The following is a 19,371-nucleotide window of genomic DNA, read 5'->3' as shown; positions in this document are numbered from 1 at the left end:
GATTGACATTTCTCCGGCATGGTAGTCGGCGATGGTGTTGCCCGCTACCTGCGAGTGAGCCGGGACTCACACGAGCTCTATGGCTCTTCCCGGAGGCTTGCGCTTGGATAGAATGGCTCGGGCCGCGGAGGAGATTACCCCTCTGCAGAAGCATCGGTAGGCTGTCTTTGAGTCAGTGACCACCGTGTCCACGCTCGGCTGTGCGAGTGCGAGGGCCGCGGCCGCTTCTTCGGAAACTGCGGGGTCTGTTGTCTTCAGGGACGCGCTGACGATCAGCCTGTCTTTTGACGTAAGCACCACCGCTGCGCGGTCACTGTGTTTTCGGAGCGAGGCGTCCGCGTAGAGGACCCTGGGGTTCTCTTCCAGCTTCCGGACTATGGCTTTGGCTCGCGCGGTACACCTCTCGTCGTCCTTGCCCGGCGTCATGTTCCGGGGAAGGGGTTTGGTCTGAATGGTCGTCTTCCAGTATTCCGGAAGGGCCGTCTTGATGGGTACTGGCTCGATCTGCTATCCTATCTTGTGTAGGACGGCTCGTCCGTGTTCCGTGTGACTGAGCCGGATTCTCTGATTAGAGAGGTGGCTTTCGATGAGCTCCTCCACCGTGTTGTGGTCGCCCATGTCTAGCAGTTCTTGCGTGGACGAGTATATGGGCATGCCCAGTGCTTGTTTCGTTGCCTTACGAAGCATCGTGTTTAGGGTGTCTCTATTCGCCTCCGTCAGCTGGAGATACGGGGCGGAGTAGGTAACCCGCGACACGACGAACGCGCGTACCAGACGCATGGCATCGTCCTCTTTAAGGCCTCGGTTTCTGTTAGATACCCTCCGAATCATACCAAGTATCTGTTCGGTTGTAATCTTGATCTTTGCGATGGCGGCGTGTGCCTTCGCGTCGCTCTGAAGTAGTAGGCCGAGAATCCTAATCCGTTGTGTTGGCTTGATGGTCGTTCCGGCGATGGTGATAATCACGTTCGGCGGCAGCTGCTTCTTGGATTTTCCCGGTTGGATCATGAGCAGCTCCGATTTCCGGGGAGCGCAGCTCAGTCCGCACGACTTTGCGTACTCGTGCACGGTCGTTGCCGCCCGCTGCAAGACTTCCTCCATCCAGGCATCGGATCCGGCTCGGGCCGTCCACACCGTAATATCGTCGACGTAGAACGCGTGGTCCACGCCTTCGGTTTGCTTGAGTAGATCGGGCAGGGGCAGGAGGGCCAGATTGAAGAGCAGGGGTGGCGATACCGATGCCTGAGGGGTGCCCCTATCGCCGAGCTCGACAGGGTCCGACTTCTCATCCCCTATCCCGATGGTCGCCGTTCGGTTTGGCAGAAAATCTTTTATGCAGCCGTACGTACGTAGGGACGTGGTGGGGAATGAACTCGGAGACACGACTGCCTCATCCGCATGCACTCATGGGGCGCTTCGGGAAAGTGCCCATTCCATAAGATCGCGCAAAAACGCCGGCGCGTATTGGCTGCGGGAGGGCAAAGACACGAGCCTAATTTGGTCAGAAGTGCCAGAAGTGTTCGCGAAATACAGAGCTGGTTACCTCACATTGCCATGTTTCACCTTTTCTCGGAATGCTTTTTTTTTTTGCATGCCTGTTACTGAGCATTTGCACAGCATAAGCCGACAATGGTGGTGACTGCCCCGTGCCAAATGACTTTAACTGCGTGCCTCATTCTCACAGTCTCATTTTCTCTTTCATTACTTTTTTTACTTTTCTTCCTCTTTCCCTGCACTCTGTGTATTAATTTAATTTTGAATCCACTCAACATTTACGTTTTAAGGTTTTGCTATGCGTCAACGAGCAGACTTTGTATTCAGCACGCAGAATCATGACCGCCGAACGCCTTACATTTGAGACTCCATGCGGTCACCCTGCCTTGGATCGGACCTCGTGTTCCTTGTATTGGAATCGACTGCACTCCGTAATTTAGAGCAATAAGTACGCAGCACTGCGCTGCCAGCGGATCACTGCCGCTTATTACATCTTAAATCGCTTACAAGTACTATCGGAGCCTGATACTTCGTAACTTTATCACCTTTCATTATTAGGCCTTTATTTTTACAATCTTGTTATCAAAACCTGATATCCTATATTGATTTAGCCTGCGAATTTGTTCTTTGTTCTATTTAATTGACTCATTTCTCCCAATTTTATTGCGTTTTCGATTGAAGATCCGTGTTCTTATTTTATAATTGGATTTAATGCCCGGTTTACTTTACTGGCAGTACGGGCATACCCTTACTTTTCTTTTACTTTCTTTTTTTTAGTTTTGAGGGAAGAACTTTGCAATGGGCACGCCACTGCGTTTGTACCGCTCTTCAATGAAGAGGCTCAATAAACCAGAGGGAAGCTGGACAGAGAATAGAGGAGCCCGGCACGGCCTCATATGTGATGCGTTTCGGCCGTTCGCGTACTACGGTATAGTCATCGTAGATGGGTTCTGCCCGCATTTTGAACAGCGTGCTTTTAATAAACAACGCTTCATGCTGCGGAGTGTAATGGCAGAAGCTTGTTAACGCTGTGAGTATATGATAGGACGCGAAAATAGTTTTACATTTATGGCGAAAACGCTGTTCATTATTCGAAGACTATTCGGAATATATTCCATTCCATTCGATTCGCTTCGACACTATTCGATTCCTATTCGATTCGTTCTCAAATGCCGCGGCGGCGTCCTCTCAGACACAACTGGAGGAGTACACCGGAATATACTCGAGTGGGCTTATCACAGGGGACGCCGCATTGTTTCTGGCGATTTCGATTGATTTCTTGAGTTTAAACTCTAAAAGCGGGCAACACTCAGCTTTGGCAGGAAACAGAAGTGGAAAGGCTCCAGGTGAACTACGAGCGCAATTGGCGTTCTTTATTGTGCGTCCAAATTGTTCGGTACACAAAACGCCTTGCGTTCCGTCCACCTCTAAATGCGGTGGTGGTGGTAAAAACGTTTATTTCCTCTGAAAAGAGGGAGTTACATGGAGGGTGCTCTGGAGTCAGGCTTAGTGCCCTTCCCCTCACAAACACTAGGTGGAGTCCCTAGTACGGGACCCCAGTGGCTTCCGCTGCCGCCATAGCTCGTTCGACCATCGCCTTTTGGGCTTTCAGGTCGCAACAGGCGAGTAGGGTCGCCTCCCAGTCCTCCCGGGTGGGGTTTGGGTGTGGAGTAAAAGCAGGGTTGGAGGGGCACGCCCACACCATGTGGTAGAGGTCCGAGGACCTCTCCCCACAGTGCGGGCACTCCCCGGAAAAGGCAGGGTCAAAGTGCGTTAGCGAGGCCGGGCACATCATGGCGTTCGTGACAAGGCGGAGGAACAGGCGTTCCTCCGCTCTCGTTAATCCTTTACACGGGTGGGGGTAAAGTTTATGTCTATCTTTGTATAATTGTGTTATTTCCTTGTAAGTGTAGGTCGGCGTGGCTTCCGCTACTTCTTCAGAGGAGGCGGGGGACGAGGTTGCCCGGTTAGAGAGCGCGCGGGCGGCTGCATCTGCTGCCTCGTTTCCTCCTAGCCCCGAGTGGGCCGGAGCCCAGACTATGAAGCGGTGGGATGGACCTCCTACGTACGAGCTATTTTGCAGTAGCCGGTAGGCCAGGTACGGGACCCAGCCCTGTTGGACGTTCCGACACGCCCCTCGCGAGTCGGTTATGATTGTCTTGGAATCGGAGTGTGTTGCCGCTAAAGCGATGGCGACTTCCTCTGCTTGAGTGACGCTTCGGGCTTTGAAGGTGAGCCCGTTCACCGTTTTGGACTCGTGGATCACTGCCGCCGTGTACCACCCGCCATGGTGCGGGCCGGATGCGTCCACATAGTATACCCCGGGTTTCCTTCCGTAGTGGTGAGCTAAGGCCTCTGCCCTGGCCCTGCGTCTACCCTCGTGGTCGTCCCTGGACATCTTAATTGGGAGTGGTCTTACGTGCAGGGCGTAACGCCATTCCTGAGAGAGTCTTACTCTCTCCTCGGTGAGAGTCGTGTGTTCTATGTGCAGACGGGCCAAAAGGCGGCGTCCTGACGGCGTCTGCGATAATCGCGTGTATTGACCTGTGAGGTGGGCTTCTCTAAGTTCATCGAAGGAGTTCGTCATACCCAGACCTTGGAGTCTCAGGTTAGACGTGGTTATCGGGAGGTCGAGGGCCTTCTTCGCCATTTTGCGTATTATCACCTCGATGATGTTCTGGTCGTGTTTGTTCAGGCGGAGATAGGGGGTCGAGTACAGGATTCTGCTTGTTACAAAGGCATTGGCCAGCCGCAAGGCGTCTTTGCTTCGCAGTCCCCCTTTCTTGTTCGAGACTCTGCGGACCATTCGGCCCACCTGATCTCCCACCTTCTTTAGTTTGTCGAGCGTGGTCGTCGCCAGCCGACGCTGGTGGATGAAAAGACCTAGGACTCTAATTTCTTTTCTTTCGGGTATCGGTTCCGATCCAAGTCTCAATTCTATCTTGTTTGTGCATTTTTTGTTGGGGCGAATGTGCACGAATTCGGATTTTTGAGGGGAGCAATGAAGGCCACATCTTTTCGCGTACTCGTTCGCCGCGGTGGCCGCCTCCTGCAGGCTGGCCTCCATTTCACCGAGAGAGCCCTGCGTGGCCCAAATGGAGATGTCGTCCGCGTACAGCGCGTGTTGCACACCCGGGACTTTCTCCAAGTGGACCGGCAGGTTCTTCATTGCCAAGTTGAAAAGCAAGGGGGATAGCACCGCTCCCTGTGGCGTCCCTCTCGTGCCTAATAGAAAGGGGCCGTGTTCCGCGTTCTGGATCTTCACGTAGGCCTGTCTGTCCGTGAGGAAGCGTTTTATATACTCGAAAGCGTTCCTGCCGCATCCCGTCTCTGATAGGTGTGTGAGGATCGCCTCGTGTGTCACATTATCGAAGGCTCCCTTCAGATCTAGGGCCAGCACTATCTTATCCCCGTTCGGATGTTCGATCGGGTTTAGTACCTCCCTGCTGAGCTGCAGCAGGATGTCCTGAGCCGATTTATTTGGCCTGAAGCCGTACATCGAGTCGGCGAAGACTCGCTTGTTTTCTAGGTACTCAGATAGTCTGTCTCTGACCATAGCTTCCATCAGTTTGCCCACGCACGAGGTGAGAGAAATAGGTCTTAGGTTATCCGTATCTATGGCCTTGCCCGCCTTGGGGATGAAAGTTATCAGCGCCGTCTTCCACTCCGTGGGAAATGGAGCTTCGCCCACCCAAATCGAATTAAAGTGTTCTAGCAGGGATTGGTATGTGCGGTCCGGCAGATTGGCTAGGAGTTTTACCGAGATCCCGTCCCTTCCTGGCGCGGTCCCGCGTTTCATCCTCGCTAGAGCGGCCTTGAGTTCGTATATTTTGAAAGGTTCGTCCAGCTCAGCATTTTGGGCTCCATTGTATCTGTAAGCGTCTCCCCTTGGATCTTGGGTTGTGGTCAGGTACTGGTCCCGAAGCTTCAGTGCAAGCCGGGCCGTATTTCCTTGAAATGCATGTACCGCTCTCTGCAGGTGCTTGTGCGTCTCGGTGCGCGTCTGGTTGGGATCTATGAGTGCCCGGAAGAGGCGCCATTTGTTCTTGCTAGACATCTGCCCAGCGGCCGCGTTGCACCTATCTACCCAGTTCGCGTCCGCGAGTTGCGCCGCGTACTCCGCCGCTTCTTTAGTGATTGCCGCGATCCGAGCTCTTAGCTTTCGGTTATGCTTCTGTCTACGCCATCTTTTGACCATGCTGCGTCTGGCTGCCCAGAGGTGGAGGAGGTGGGTGTCCACGTCCGTCACCGCCTCTGAGAGCTTTACCTGCGTTTCCGTCGAACGCAGGTTGATCAGCAGCTGTTTTGTCCAGGCTTGATATCCCTGCTCCTGGATGGAGCTTACCTCGTATTCCTTTCTAAATTTCGTCCAGTCCGGCAGCATAGTGTGCCCCGTAGGCCTGGTAAGGGGTTCCGTACGGATCGTTATGGTGATCAGGCAGTGGTCACTACCGAGAGTTTCCTCCGTATTCGTCCACTCCACTCGCCTCGCGTTTTTCGTGAAGGTTAAGTCGGGACACGTGTCCCTCTGCACCGAGTTCCCTATCCGCGTGGGGCACGCCGGGTCAGTGTGTAGGGTTAGACCTAACGTGGACGCCGCCTCCGCTAGCTTCCTTCCTCGTATGTCCTCTCGATGATAGCCCCATGAGGGACTCTGCGCGTTGAAATCTCCCATTACTAGTAACGGGTCTCGTCCTGCTTCCCTGATAGCTCTGCTCAGGAGTGTGGAGAAGGTTACGTTTTTTGCTTTAGGTGGGCAGTACACGTTCAGGATGTGTAGCGGCGAATCCTCCTTTTTCAGTGGCAGAAGAGTCACCATCACGTGCGAAAAGCTGGTTTGTAATTCTAGATCTACCAAATTTGCAGTGTAGTTTTTGTGCACAAAGATGCACGTTAGGGGGTCGAGTTGGAACGTTTTGTAGTTTGTGAGGCTCACGTTCCCGCCAGGTTCCTGTACGGCCACTACTGCCGGAGTATGCTCGTACGTAGACAGGTGCATCCTAAGATCCGCTCTCTTAGTCCTCGATTTCAAGCCTCGACTATTCCACTGCGTTAATGTTATGGGACTCTTTTTAGTTTGTCTCGCCATGTTGTATCTGGAGATTGTTGTTATTCTGGAGGGGAAATTGCTCCTGGTGGTCTTCCTCCTCGTCCTCGCTTATCACCCTACGCATCCTGTAGGCTCGGGGAGTCTGGAGTCTCCTCGTGTTAGCGTATTTGCGAACCGTCATCGCTTTCGCTATCTGTTGTGAGACTATGGTGGGAATGGATTCTTGGACCCTTCGCATCATAGCTTCTAGTTTATTTTCAAGACTAGGTTCTGTGTCGCTTTCCATCGTCTCCTCTTGCTGAGGTGGCTGGGGTTTAGCTAGCGCACTTTCTAGTTTGCTCGTTAGCACCGCGATCTGCGCTTTTAGGGCTGCTATCTGGTTTCGTAACTCTGTTTCTACTGGGTTGGGTGTGGGTGGAGAGGAAGGTTTGGGAGGAGGAGGAGGAGAGGCGGTCCCACTCACCTGCCGCATCCCGTTCTGGACTATGCTGGCCCAGGTCTTCTTTTGCTTGGGTTGATCAGAAGTCGACTCCCTGCTAGGTGGAGGGGGCGGGCGATTCCCGCTTCCTCCCTTCTTCGTCTTCTTGTTTTTTTTCTTCTTTTTCCTCCTCCTTTTCTCCTGATTGCTGGGTTGTTGCTGCGCGTTCGTGCGAAATTTCGCCGTGCAGTCTCTGGAGTTCGTGGCGTGTTCGCCGCCACACACCGCACATTTTGGGTTGCACAGGTGAGGGGACCGCACCCCCTCCACAAACGGGGCTAGCGTTCCGCAGAGTCCGCAGTTTTCTTGTCTCGGTGTCGGGCAGGTATCTGGCCTATGCCCCACCGTGCCGCACAAGTTACACGCTGGTATGGTGCGGCGGTACCTTGCTACCGGTATGACTTGCGCGTTGTACAGTACAGCTCTGGGCTTGTACTTGCCTTCGAAGGTGATTCTGGCTTTGTTAGAAGTTCCGAACTTTCGGATCTCCAGGATGGTGCTTTCTCCGTGAAAGCTTTTCACCTTCCCTCGCAGGGACTCGGTGGTTTCCAGATTGGCCACTGTGATGACTCCGTGAATCACGTTGTCTTCGCTCTGTTTTACGTGCCCGTGCAAATGGAGGTCTGCTCCTTCTTGGATTTTTATCGCAAAGTCCCCGACCAGTTTGTCTGCCGCGTGGATGCTCGACGTGCCCACGATGATCAGGTTTTGGTCCGGGGATATTGTGAAGTAAAAGTTGTCCGCTTCGGCCTCCCCGACTCGCTGTCGTAGGGCTAGGCCTAGCTCACCGTGTTGTAAGTTCTTCAAGCTTGTCGCCGTTAATGGTTTGATGATTAGCACCACATCGTCTGGTCTAAATCTGCAGAGAAACTTGGGTTTCCATGCAGCTTTGACTTGCCTTGGGCCTCCGGCTGCGCGCTCATCGGATGCCTTGTCGGGTTGCGCATGGTGGCCTCCGTGAGCTGACGTGGCCTTCCCTTGTGCGCAGGCTTGGAGTTTCTGGGCTCTTGTTTCAAAGGCCCGGATCACATTAGCGTTGCAGGCTTGGTCCCGACTGGTCTGCGGCACAGTTGTCCATGCCATGCCTTCCGGGTCGTAGCCGCGTTGCTGGTTTGCGCTTGCCATGTTGGCTTGGAGCGGCCTCCCCGCCGCCGAACGCCGGCGTTCAGCCTTGAGGCTGCGTCGCGGCGCTATGGCGGATGGGAGGAAAAACGCTTAAAAAGGTCAACAAATCGGCCCACCGGATTGGGAGTGGTCTCCCTGCGTGCCGGCTGACCTGCTGGTCCTGTCAAGTCCAAAATTGTCGGGATCAAACGCGTTGGGCCGCCGCCACGGTCGAAAATCGCCGGAGCCGATGTCCCATGCGTCCGCTCGCTACGCGCGCTGGTAGCGTCCTCTCTAAATGCGGCCGCCGCGGCCGGGATCCGCGACCTCGCAGTCAGCAGCTGAACACCATAACCAATGAGCCGGTGGGTTACGATAATTGGGCGGCATTGCGGCAGGATTAGATTGGTGCGCGCCTAGATGAACTGCTGATCGACCGCCATGGTCAGCTCCGCTGATAGCGCGCTTGTATTTGCGATCGCTTGATTGATGCGGTATTTGATCTTGGATATTATAACTTTCTGCACTCTGCGAAAATTCCTCTGTTTCTTTTGTGCGTGTGTGTGTTTTCCATTGAGTGTGAGCACATCTCTTCAGTTTTACAGCGTGCTGTCTGAAGGATAGCGGCTGCTTACGCATAATAATTAGCGGGACACGGATTCAAATAGCTGCACCTACTGCCAATCTGCACCATCAGAGTATTCTTCGGTCTGGTCTGCGGAAGCACTGAACGTTAAAAAAAAACGTTCGCTTGTTGTTCTAACATAGCCCGGCTTGCAGTGACCACGCGCGAACCCTAGCCTCCGCAAAATGCCGTGTCTGTACCTATTGTCAGCTCTGTCAAAACATTCAAACACTCTTTTACCTCTTTCCGACATCACGTGCCTAGTGCCTTCATACACAGTGACTTGCAAATGCGCAGAAACTACCTTCACGCCTGTCCTCCGGCCATAGGAGCTCGCTGTTGGACGAGAATATACCGTGATATAGCATTTTGTAATGTGTTAATTTCCCTAATGTTATTGAAGGTATACATCCACATGCTCGCACGATGTCGACGCCAGTCGCTACGAAAGTCGCCTTCTCTCAAGGAGACAAGTGTGCTTCTGCGTATGCCGCTTGTTCAATGCGCAATAGTCCGCTGAGAGTGCCGGTCGCTATATGTGTATGCTTACATCGCGAAGTTGGCAGTTGCTGCTGAAAGAGTATTGCAGAAATAACAGCCAAGATGCTCGTATCTTTGTTCCGGCTATAGGCGGATTTCAGAGCGTCACTAAAGAAAAAAATATATGAATGCGGCAGTGCTTCGCACTTCGATGTCGCTTTGCTTTACTGAAATACTCATATAAAAAAAGTTTAAGATCCTATGCACTGTGGCAATTGGAATTATGCGAACCATTGTACAGGTATCTATAGCTATCCATCATCGTTCGGGCTTCTGCCAAGTGTTACCGCGTGCACAAAGGCGTCGGTCTTAAGACCTGCAATTGTGTGTGCGTGACGCGACGTACGTGTGAGACGACAGCAACAAGACGGCGATGACGATGTGTTGAGGGCGATTGCAATGACGTAACAACCAATATCGTGTTACTCGGTCGAAAAAAAGAAACGTTTAAACCTGTTTCGTTATGCCATGGTGTGATACCGAACGCGGTACCTCCTTCGGTACAGCCGTTTGGCGTGTCAAAATTTCGTTCAAGAGAAAAACGCATTAAGAGAATAACTTTTTATATATTGTAATTTATTTTCACGTTCCGTTCACCAAACTCGCAAGACCTACAATCAGAAGAGTACGCATTTGGGCTGGTTGGCTCATGATTACGAGAAGTAAACAGCGCTAACAACAGGACAAAGACACGGACGAAGAGGGACACGGGCCACAGCGCTGACTAACAACCAAGTGTCTATTATTTCAGTCAGCATATATATACTCTACCGCTATCTCAAAGCACAAATGCAAGAGAAATTCAGCCTGCGCAGGGACAATAAATTGCAATCAATGATACAGGAAGGCTATCTGCTGTGGAAGGAGAAAAATGGAGGGTGGCTTACACATCATCGTCATCGTCATCATCATCATCATCAGCATCATCATCAGCATCATCATCATCATCATCATTATCATCATCATCATCATCAGCCTAGTTACGCCCACTGCAGGGCAAAGGCCTCTCCCATACTTCTCCAACTACCCCGGTCATGTACTAATTGTGGCCGTGTTGTCCCTGCAAACGTCTTAATGTCATCCGCCCACCTAACTTTCTGCCGCCCCCTGCTACGCTTCCCTTCCCTTGGAATCCAGTCCGTAACCCTTAATGACCATCGGTTATCTTCCCTCCTCATTACATGTCCGGCCCATGCGCCCTCCCCCCCCCCCCCATTTCTTTTTGTTGATTGCAACTAAGATGTCATTTACCCGCGTTTGTTCCCTCACCCAATCTGCTCTTTTCTTATCCCTTAACGTTACACCCATCATTCTTCTTTCCATAGCTCGTTGCGTCGTCCTCAATTTCAGCAGAACCCTTTTCGTAAGCCTCCAGGTTTCTGCCCCATATGCGAGTACTGGTAACACACAGCTGTTATACACTTTCCTCTTGAGGGATAGTGGCAACCTGCTGTTCATAATTTGAGAATGCCTGCCAAACGCACCCCAGCCCATTCTTCTGGTTATTTCAGTCTCATGATCCGGATCCGTGGTCACTACCTGCCCTAAGATGTATTCCCTTACCACATCCAGTGCCTCGCTACCTATCGTAAACTGCTGTTCTCTTCCGAGACTGTTAAACATTACTTTAGTTTTCTGCAGATTAATTTTCAGACCCACCCTTCTGCTTTGCCTCTCCAGGTCAGTGAGCATGCATTGCAATTGGTCTTCTGAGTTACTAAGCAAGGCAATATCATCAGCGAATCGCAAGTTGCTAAGGTATTCTCCATCAACTTTTATCCCCAATTCTTCCCACTCCAGGTCTCTGAATACCTCCTGCTTCGCCGCAATTATGAATGTGAAAGGCTTCGGAAATAAGGCGGTATTTTCATAAATAGGTCAGATCTTTAAAACATGGCTTGCAGCTGCATTCATTGCAACGCAGTGTAATTAACTACCTCTAGCTTGTTTTTGAAACTTGTTTGAGTGTTCTTGCGGTCATTGATGCACCGCCCCGTTTGACCGATATAGAAACGCTTGCATGAAAGAGGAATCTTATAAAGCACACAGTCAAAACAGTCAACAACAAACCTCTGCCTAGGTGGGCTGCGTTTTACAACTTTTTTGTTGTTCTCGATCACCCGATTGACTTGGTGGCACAGGCTACCTAACTTATTTCTGGTAGTGAGCAGCAACCTAATGCCTGCCCTGCTGACAACCTTTTTGGGATTATGCGCAACGTGGTGCACAAAGGGGTAATCGCAACCATTTGCCGTGAATGATTCTCAGATTGAGCAGCTGCCTAATGCTTTCTTTTAAGGCTTGTTGCGAGGTATTCAGCGATGCTAGTTAAAAGCGGTAACGGGAAACCTGCGAGCTTCAGCCTGGCTACGTACAATTCGAAGCTTGCGTCTACTTGGTGGTCACAAGACTTGATGAGGGCCGCCTTCATGCAAGATCTTGCAATACCGCGCTGAACTATCTGCGAGTGCTCGGAGGAAAAGGGAAGAATGCTCTTATGAGACCGAGGAGCATAACCCCAACGTACATGGTTGCTTGAGAACGAGAGCTCCAAATCTACGAAACGCAACTTATTGTCTGACGGATGCTCCGCGGTCAATTCAAATGAATCTAAAGCTGTGCGGAACACGTCATATGGCGCTCCGCGTGCACCGACAAGTATACTTGCGCCGATTACTTGGTGCCCAGCTTGTGGATACTACAGTGAAACCCTTCCGCATGTGCCTTCACTATGCCCGCATTTGAGCGCTCGCCGCTCTGTGCTTCTAAGTCCAACACTTTGGTACTTTCACGATCTTCTCTCCCCCCACTACCTATGTGTATACCCTAACAAGGTCGAGTTTCAAGTAGGCACACGAGCCGAAACAAAGCTCTTCGCAGGTAACATCGACACTCTTTTACGCAAGATGTATAAATTCGCTCTGGGGGTCCCCATACGGACCTCCACTGAAAGGCTCATGCTTACTGGCACCTTCAACACACTTACTGAACTCACAGACGCTCATCTCACATTCCAGTATAGCAGACTTTCTAACACCGCAACAGGTCGACACATTCTACAAACTCTTTCTGTCACTCCGGCACCCATCATCAAGTTAAAATACACCTTTCCACACCATATACACGAGAACGTCTGCATCCCCCCCACTTCCTGAATACATGCACCCTGTGCACCACAAACAGCGCAGGAGGCAGCGAGCAAAGGCTCTCCAAAAACAGTTCTCCACCTCAAAAGACGTGCTCTATGTTGATGCCGCCGAATATGGGAACAGAAATCATTATGCAATATCAGTCATAACTTTCACGGCCAGGACGCAGCGGCCGCCTCCATTCCTGCCTCTTCCTCGAATTCTCTCTCTCTCTCTCTCTCGAAAGAGGCGGAGGAGGCGGCCATAGCCCTGGCTCTCACAATCCCAAATTGATCACTTATCGTTAGCGACTCCAAAACGGTCATACATAACTTCGGAGCGAGCAGGGTCTCTAAGCTAGCTCCTTTCCTCCTCTTGGCCCATCCTTTCCATCAAACTGTAGCATCAATCTGGATTCCCGCGCATGCGGGCCTTGCCGGAAACGAGGCGGCTCATGCCAGTGCTCGAGTATTTACAGTCCGAGTTCAGGCATCACATGTGTCGGACCTCGTTACGGAGGAGGCGCCGTTTACAGCGCAAGATGGGCTTATTACCTACCACGACATCTGCACACACTACCGATTAAACCGTCTAACCTTTTGGCCACTCATGCCCAATTCAACGCGCAAGTGTGAAGTCCCGTGGCGACAGCTGCAGACTCGCACCTTTCCCTCCCCTTACCTCCTCCACCGCATTCATCCCTCAATTTACCTTTCTCCCTCTTGCAAATTCTGCGTCTCTCCCAAAGAAGACTTAAACCACATCATGTGGGGTTGCTCTAAGTACCCCCTTCCCTCTCTCCCCAAGTAATTAATATCTAATAAGGAGCAGTAGTGGGAGGCTGCCTTGCGTAGCTCGAGGCCCTACTTTCAGGAGGCCATCCTGGAGTGGGCTGAAAGGATGGAGGATGCCTACTCCAAGTAGTTCCTCCCCCCACCCTCTATCCCGTTGCCCCTAATTTTCATTAATGACGGATAAAGTTTTTCATTGCCATCATCATCATCATCATCATCATCATCATCATCATCTTCGCAGAATGCTTTTCAACTCCCGAATTCGACTTTCGTCTGTATACAGTGCTGCTCCTCAGTCTGTGGGTGATGGGATATGTGTTAGTGCTCCGCTTTCCTCCTCTCCCGTTCTTCCTTCTCAAGCGAATGGGGGTATATATAGTGCCCCTCTCAGGAGACAAGTGCTGGTCTGCCTCTCTGTGTGTTTCGTGCGGTGGCTGTGCTTCCACGTGTTGTTAAAGATAAGGCACCAGAGCATCGCACGCAGACTTTGGTACTTCAACTCGACACACTTTCTTTAGGCAGCGTCGCTTGAGTATCTTTCCTAGTACGCACGCAGGAGCGCTTTGCGCAGGAGTTCTATGGCATCCCGAAGATTCATCCGAGAGCCGATCGAGAGCCGTCACCACGAAATGTTCGTTACGAAAGCTTCGCTCGGGCGAAACCCATTTCGCACGAGTCGCGTGCCACGTTTATCCCCTTTCAGTTCTTGGGCTTCGAGGGTAAACGTCATCGTGAACTGCGAGACGCGGCGCACAGCGACGAGATCCTATGTTTAGCAGTCAGCCAAAGATAACCTTACATATTTCGTCAGCATTCTAAGCCTATCTATGCAGCATTTGTTGAAAGCATCCCTGCCCACCCCTATCGAAAAGTCCTTATGCTGCATAATTGTAATTTCCAGTCATCCCATATGACATACGGGAAGATATTGCTTTGTTTTTAAAAGTACGGGCTGCAGATTCTAGGCTACGACTACACTTGCTCGCTATCTGTTTTGTTTCTTACTTCTGTCGTTATATTGTCATTCATCTTGTTCATGTTTTTTTTCCTTCAACTAATGCAGACTAGCTTGCTAGCAGGCAGACGACCTTTCTTCTCATGAAAATACTTTTTTTTGTCTCTACGGTCCCTGTATGTTCGCAAGGGATAATCAGAAATCTTTTGGGACATGTGGGTTCTTTGGATAGGTACTACACGTCTCTCCACGATCATATCAGACCAGCAGGTTTATTATCAGGGATATAGGTGATCTATGTTCCCGAATCCAGACCAGCTGAACCAACCATTACATACGTGTAAGACGCCACGAAGCAGAGTCACAACGAAGGGGTTTGTTGACTGCTGCTATTGACTTCGTGCTGCACAGCTTTCAACTATAAGTCCGGTTATAACGAACGTCGGCGGCGCTTTCGAAGCCGAGCATGATCTTTTCATTCCTAATGCCAGTAGTAGTTAATTCGATGACTTACAAGAGCAAGAAATTGGGGTCGTGCGTAATAAAATCTGGTGCATTCCTATAGATTGGTTTCATAACGGTGTATACGTCTGCCTGCCTCAGTTTGTTCTGAAGTACTCGTCGCATCATACACAAGCATTGGCGACAGCAGAAACCATTGGGCTAGGTCGTCCGTCACAGATAAAATGACGGATCAAAAACCAGCTTCCTACAAAAAATTCAGAGATATCTTCCAGAGATATCTGGCACTAATACCTAAAGAACCTGCAAGTGTGGTGGTTACACCACCAAATGTGGAGTACTACATGGGTTTCCCAAAACTTCGTTCTTCTGGCCTCAATCGACTTGTCTTCTTCAGGTGTGAAATCCAGCGATTCGCAATTATTACGCAGGTGCACAGAATCATTTTGCCTTCATGCGTTTAAAAACTGTTCGGAGATTTAGCAAGATAAAGCGTAAGAAATAGCTCACTACGAAGAGGCTCAAAGGCCTGAAGAGAGAAAGGCCTGAAGCCACAAGTACGAAGAGTATAGATAAATCCATGCACTACTAATCCTTTCCATGGCGGCTGATTGGTCGCAGCTGCGAATTCCCTATAGTGATTTTAGTATAGGCAACGATAAGACTAATACAATATTTGTTACGACGCCACCCTATTTTACGGATCTTCGCGCTCTGCAAAGAGCTACAGCTCCGCGGCATCTGCAGTGGGCTTTCCTGCTCAGCTGCAAGGGCACGAAGCGAAAGATGCTCGATAGTGTACTCACGTAAACAGCCTCTTGTAGTCGTATCCTCCGCTTATTTCGCAAGCTCCGTCGCCCGCCGCTAGGCATTTGAGTGTCGCTACACAAGCAAGAAAGACGCTCCAGGATCCCGCTGAATTCGGCCCGGCCATTTCTGTTTGCCCCGTCTTGTAACAGCGGTGGGTGGGAGGTAAAATATCCTTCCTCGGCCTGACTCACTCGCCGCCCGAGTACCGTAAGACTATACAGCGACGACAAATACTCGACATGGCAGCATATTCCACGCAGAGATTCGATAGAACGTATACACTTATACAATGTTATCGGCGTCTCGCCGCTCGAGTCGACCAGCTTTTATCTAATCACGAGGAGGGAGCATTGGCTCCCGAATCGATTCCGTAAAGCGGTCCCAGGAGGCACGACCGGGCCGCTTTCTTTCTCTCAGCTGCTAGCACTGCAGGCCTTACGTTGTGTTAACTAGCTATCGTATTGAGTGTTCCAGCGTTCCCGAGCTTTGGACGACATTGAAGTGAGCTCGGAACGAACATAGTGTCATACAGTCGCGGGGAACTTTCTGTGGCAGTGAAGAAAAATCTAGAGGCAAAGCACTCACAAGTTAGAGAGCGTCTGGAAAAAAGTCCCACATTAATTTATCATCCGCATTAGTTTAGTCGGGGGAAAGAAAACAAACGCCGTAATTACGACAGCAAACTTAAAGAAATATAACACTGAGTGTTAAATTTGACATCTCATTCCGCCTTTTTCTTCGGCGTTTGGGTAAACGCGACACCGTCGCGCGTTGAAGGTATACGCTGATTCAGTATCTGAAAGCAACATCAAAAGCTGTCGGAATACTTGTCACTGCTACACACACATGTATACAGAAGCTCCGCCCCTGTAGCGTCCATTTCGTCGTCACAGAAAGTTGTCCTCGAGTATACAGTTTACTTTCAGTTGGGCAAGCTGGTACGCCTTATCATTTTGATAACAGCACGAGACGACGCCAGTACAATTTCTTGTCGAATGTGTTTTTCTCTGCCCGCACCGTTTCCCCGCCCTTATCCAACTTTGAAAGCGCAGCGCAATCTCGTCAGTAGTGCCAGAGCCTCTCCTCACTCACATTGCGACTTGCGGGCGCTCTTACGTTTCCCGGATACGTGACTAAGGATGACGAGGTCGACTCTTTTTCACGCTGAAAGCGACTTTGAGCGTGCGTTCGCGTTCGACCAAATTCTGCGCAGATCCTTTCCGTGGGCTGGTGCCGTTACCAAATCCTTTGGATCACTCTCAGCTGCCGCGTCACGTTCAACTCATTTCCGCTGCTTTCGCGCCCGCCTGGTGAAGGTTTAGGAAAGAATATTTAGCACTGTATACAAACAGTAACGCTATTGGAGAAAGTTTGTATCGCGTGCCTCTTAACACGTTGGCTACGGAGAAAAAGGCGACAGATAACGGCGGCTCACAGGCTGCGTGCCCGGAAAAATTACTCGCGTGGTTTTAATCCTGAAGGGCGAGCCACAAGTCAGCCTACTTTGTTGCATACGGCGTGCGACGCCGTGCCAGACTCGTATAGATTAACCGATTTCGGGGTTTATCGAGCATAAAGCCAAGTGGTGGGTGGTGCTAGTGCACTTTTACGATACCTGTATGAGCACTGAGCTTAATATGCCACTAATCATACCAGCTTTCTATAGCTATTACTAGTTGCATCTTTCTGGGGCGATAATTGGCCGTTATGGGAGGATCTGCGACGGTAAAGAACGCTGTTATCCGCGAAACAAAGCAGGTTGATGTGATACCGGACTCAAGAGCATGTACGAAGATTAAGAGTGCGCCGAGCAGGGACCATGGCAGCACACGCGAGAATGCGTTAGCAAATGCAGAATTGACGCGTTAGATTACTGCGCATTGAGCGCAGTCGGGAGGGAGAAGGTAATCCAAGATGAGATAAGTGGGCCAATGCGGAGGCTCGACATTTAATTACGAGTCTCTGATGGGGCACGTGGTCGAAGGCTAATTGAGGACAGTCTAGGTATACTGCGCCATATTTGAAGAGAGTCCAGGTTTAGGTGGCAACTTAGTCATCGCCGTTGGCAGTGGTGGTTGTGGCAGCAGCATCAGCAGTTGCGAACGCCTCATACTTATGTTCAGTGCGGAAAAAAGGGGCACTCCCAGCGATATCCCATTACACCTGTCTCGCGCCAGCTGACCCTGCACACGCCTGCAAATTTCGCGGTTCCATCACACCACCTAGCTCTGTATACCGTCCCAATTCGGTAGTTAGGAGCTCAAAGTTTTGTTCAAGATCAGTGAGCTGACCGATTTGCATGCTTATCTTGAAAGAAAAAAGAAAGGAATACTGCCACTATATGATAAAGTTACAGCCGGTCCTGTCAAGCCTTCCTTCACCCATGGCGTTAAAACCGCTCATACGTTTACGACATCGTGTAGTAACGTTGAAGTTCCATAAGCGTAAAGACGATTCACGTTAATCGGACTGACCGATAGTTCGGTTCTATAGGATCACCAGAAAAGGTGAACCTTATACTCGGTTCGATCGTCAGAAAGGGACCTGCTCGGAATAGACTGAGAACACAAGTGACGAAAGCACAAAACGCACGCGCACACACGGACGGACGCTAGTATCAACTGGTTATTAATTCACAGGCCGCCCACCAACATGTATAGTGGCATGCGCACCGTCCACTAATTTGCGCTAAGTTATCCATAGCGAGAACGCAAGACAAGCTAGCCCGACAGTCAGTCCTCCTGCGGGTAATTTGATGCCTTTCATTGTCTCAGTTGAAATGTTTGGCCCAGGACACGCACTAGAATTCAGATCATAGACAAGTTTGGCTATGGCCTTCGAATACTAATATTGGAGGCCAACTCCGGGACGCTTACCTTTATTATTACATTATATTCGCGCAATAAGGGCATCGAAGGCTAAATAACGCCAGTATGTCACGATTTTGCAGAATTGGAAGTTTAAAACAAAAAAATTTAAATAGACGCTGTACAGAGGCATACGCGTAAAGTTTATCCATATATTTCAGTGCGCACTAAGCACAGGACCTTAATTGCACTGATTACATGCGCACAGGTTAAATTAACTCGCAAAGCTCGAGTCCCTCACTGTACAATTCTCGTCTATGCAAGAAGTGCGAGCGCTCAGACATACTTCTGTGCATCAGATTGTACTCGCCTGTGAGGTAGCGCCTGACGGTGAGGACGGAAGGATGCAATTTCTAAAAAATAACTTATGCAAGATAATTAAGCACTCTTAAAGTTAACGAGATATTGGGGGAATGGGTAGGGGTATATGGTGCGAGTGTTGTTTGATGACATGAGCCACTCGCCCTGGGTCATAACATTTCTGACAATTCAAGCCCCAAGGTGAACTAACGCTCACATGCCAAATTAGCTACGACAAATCCTAATACTAAAAGAATAATATGAGTACAGACCGCGTACGACGGCCATGAGAAAGAAAGAACACGGCGCCGAAAGAATAGGCCACGAAGCGTTCAAGGATGCAAAGACAGATTTCAGGCAGACCAGTCGTTTGCCTACATTATATTTTAATGCCACAAAAGATGGACTCGTCATCGCGGCATTGCGAAAGTGTGTGTCCAGCGAAGCTGTTGCGAAACCACCACTACAACTGCTGAAGGGGGTACGCAATGCTCTATTGATGGTTCGGATGCTTGTTTTGAGCTTGTTCTTTATTGAAACTTATGCTATTCTGTGTGTTGTACGGGCGAATTCAATGAATGGATTCACTGTTCGCTGCACTTTGCCGAGCGCTTGTAGCTTCCGCATTACGGGGGTATGAGCCGTTGTATTTTCTTGTTTGCTTACGGGGTTATGAACCATTGTTGATGAGAACACATGCTTGTTTTGAGCTTGTTTATTGAAAGGCATGCCGTTATGTACGTTGCATGCGTTCTTACAACTAA

At 50.3% G+C, this 19,371-nt stretch overlaps 1 protein-coding gene across 1 annotated transcript in view; it reads right to left on the bottom strand.

Moving 5' to 3' along the window:
• The window catches only part of LOC142576013 (uncharacterized), an 86,573-nt gene extending 70,850 nt beyond the window's left edge, over positions 1-15,723 (bottom strand). The window contains exon 1 of the mRNA XM_075685890.1: positions 15,437-15,723. Coding sequence (XP_075542005.1) covers positions 15,437-15,564 — 128 coding nt within the window. The 5' untranslated portion in view covers positions 15,565-15,723. The remainder of the gene's footprint in view (positions 1-15,436) is intronic.
• Positions 15,724-19,371: the final 3,648 nt, after the last annotated feature.

Source organism: Dermacentor variabilis, chromosome 3 (assembly GCF_050947875.1).
Source record: "Dermacentor variabilis isolate Ectoservices chromosome 3, ASM5094787v1, whole genome shotgun sequence".
NCBI lineage: Eukaryota > Metazoa > Arthropoda > Arachnida > Ixodida > Ixodidae > Dermacentor > Dermacentor variabilis.
This window is presented reverse-complemented; position numbering and strand designations above follow the sequence as displayed.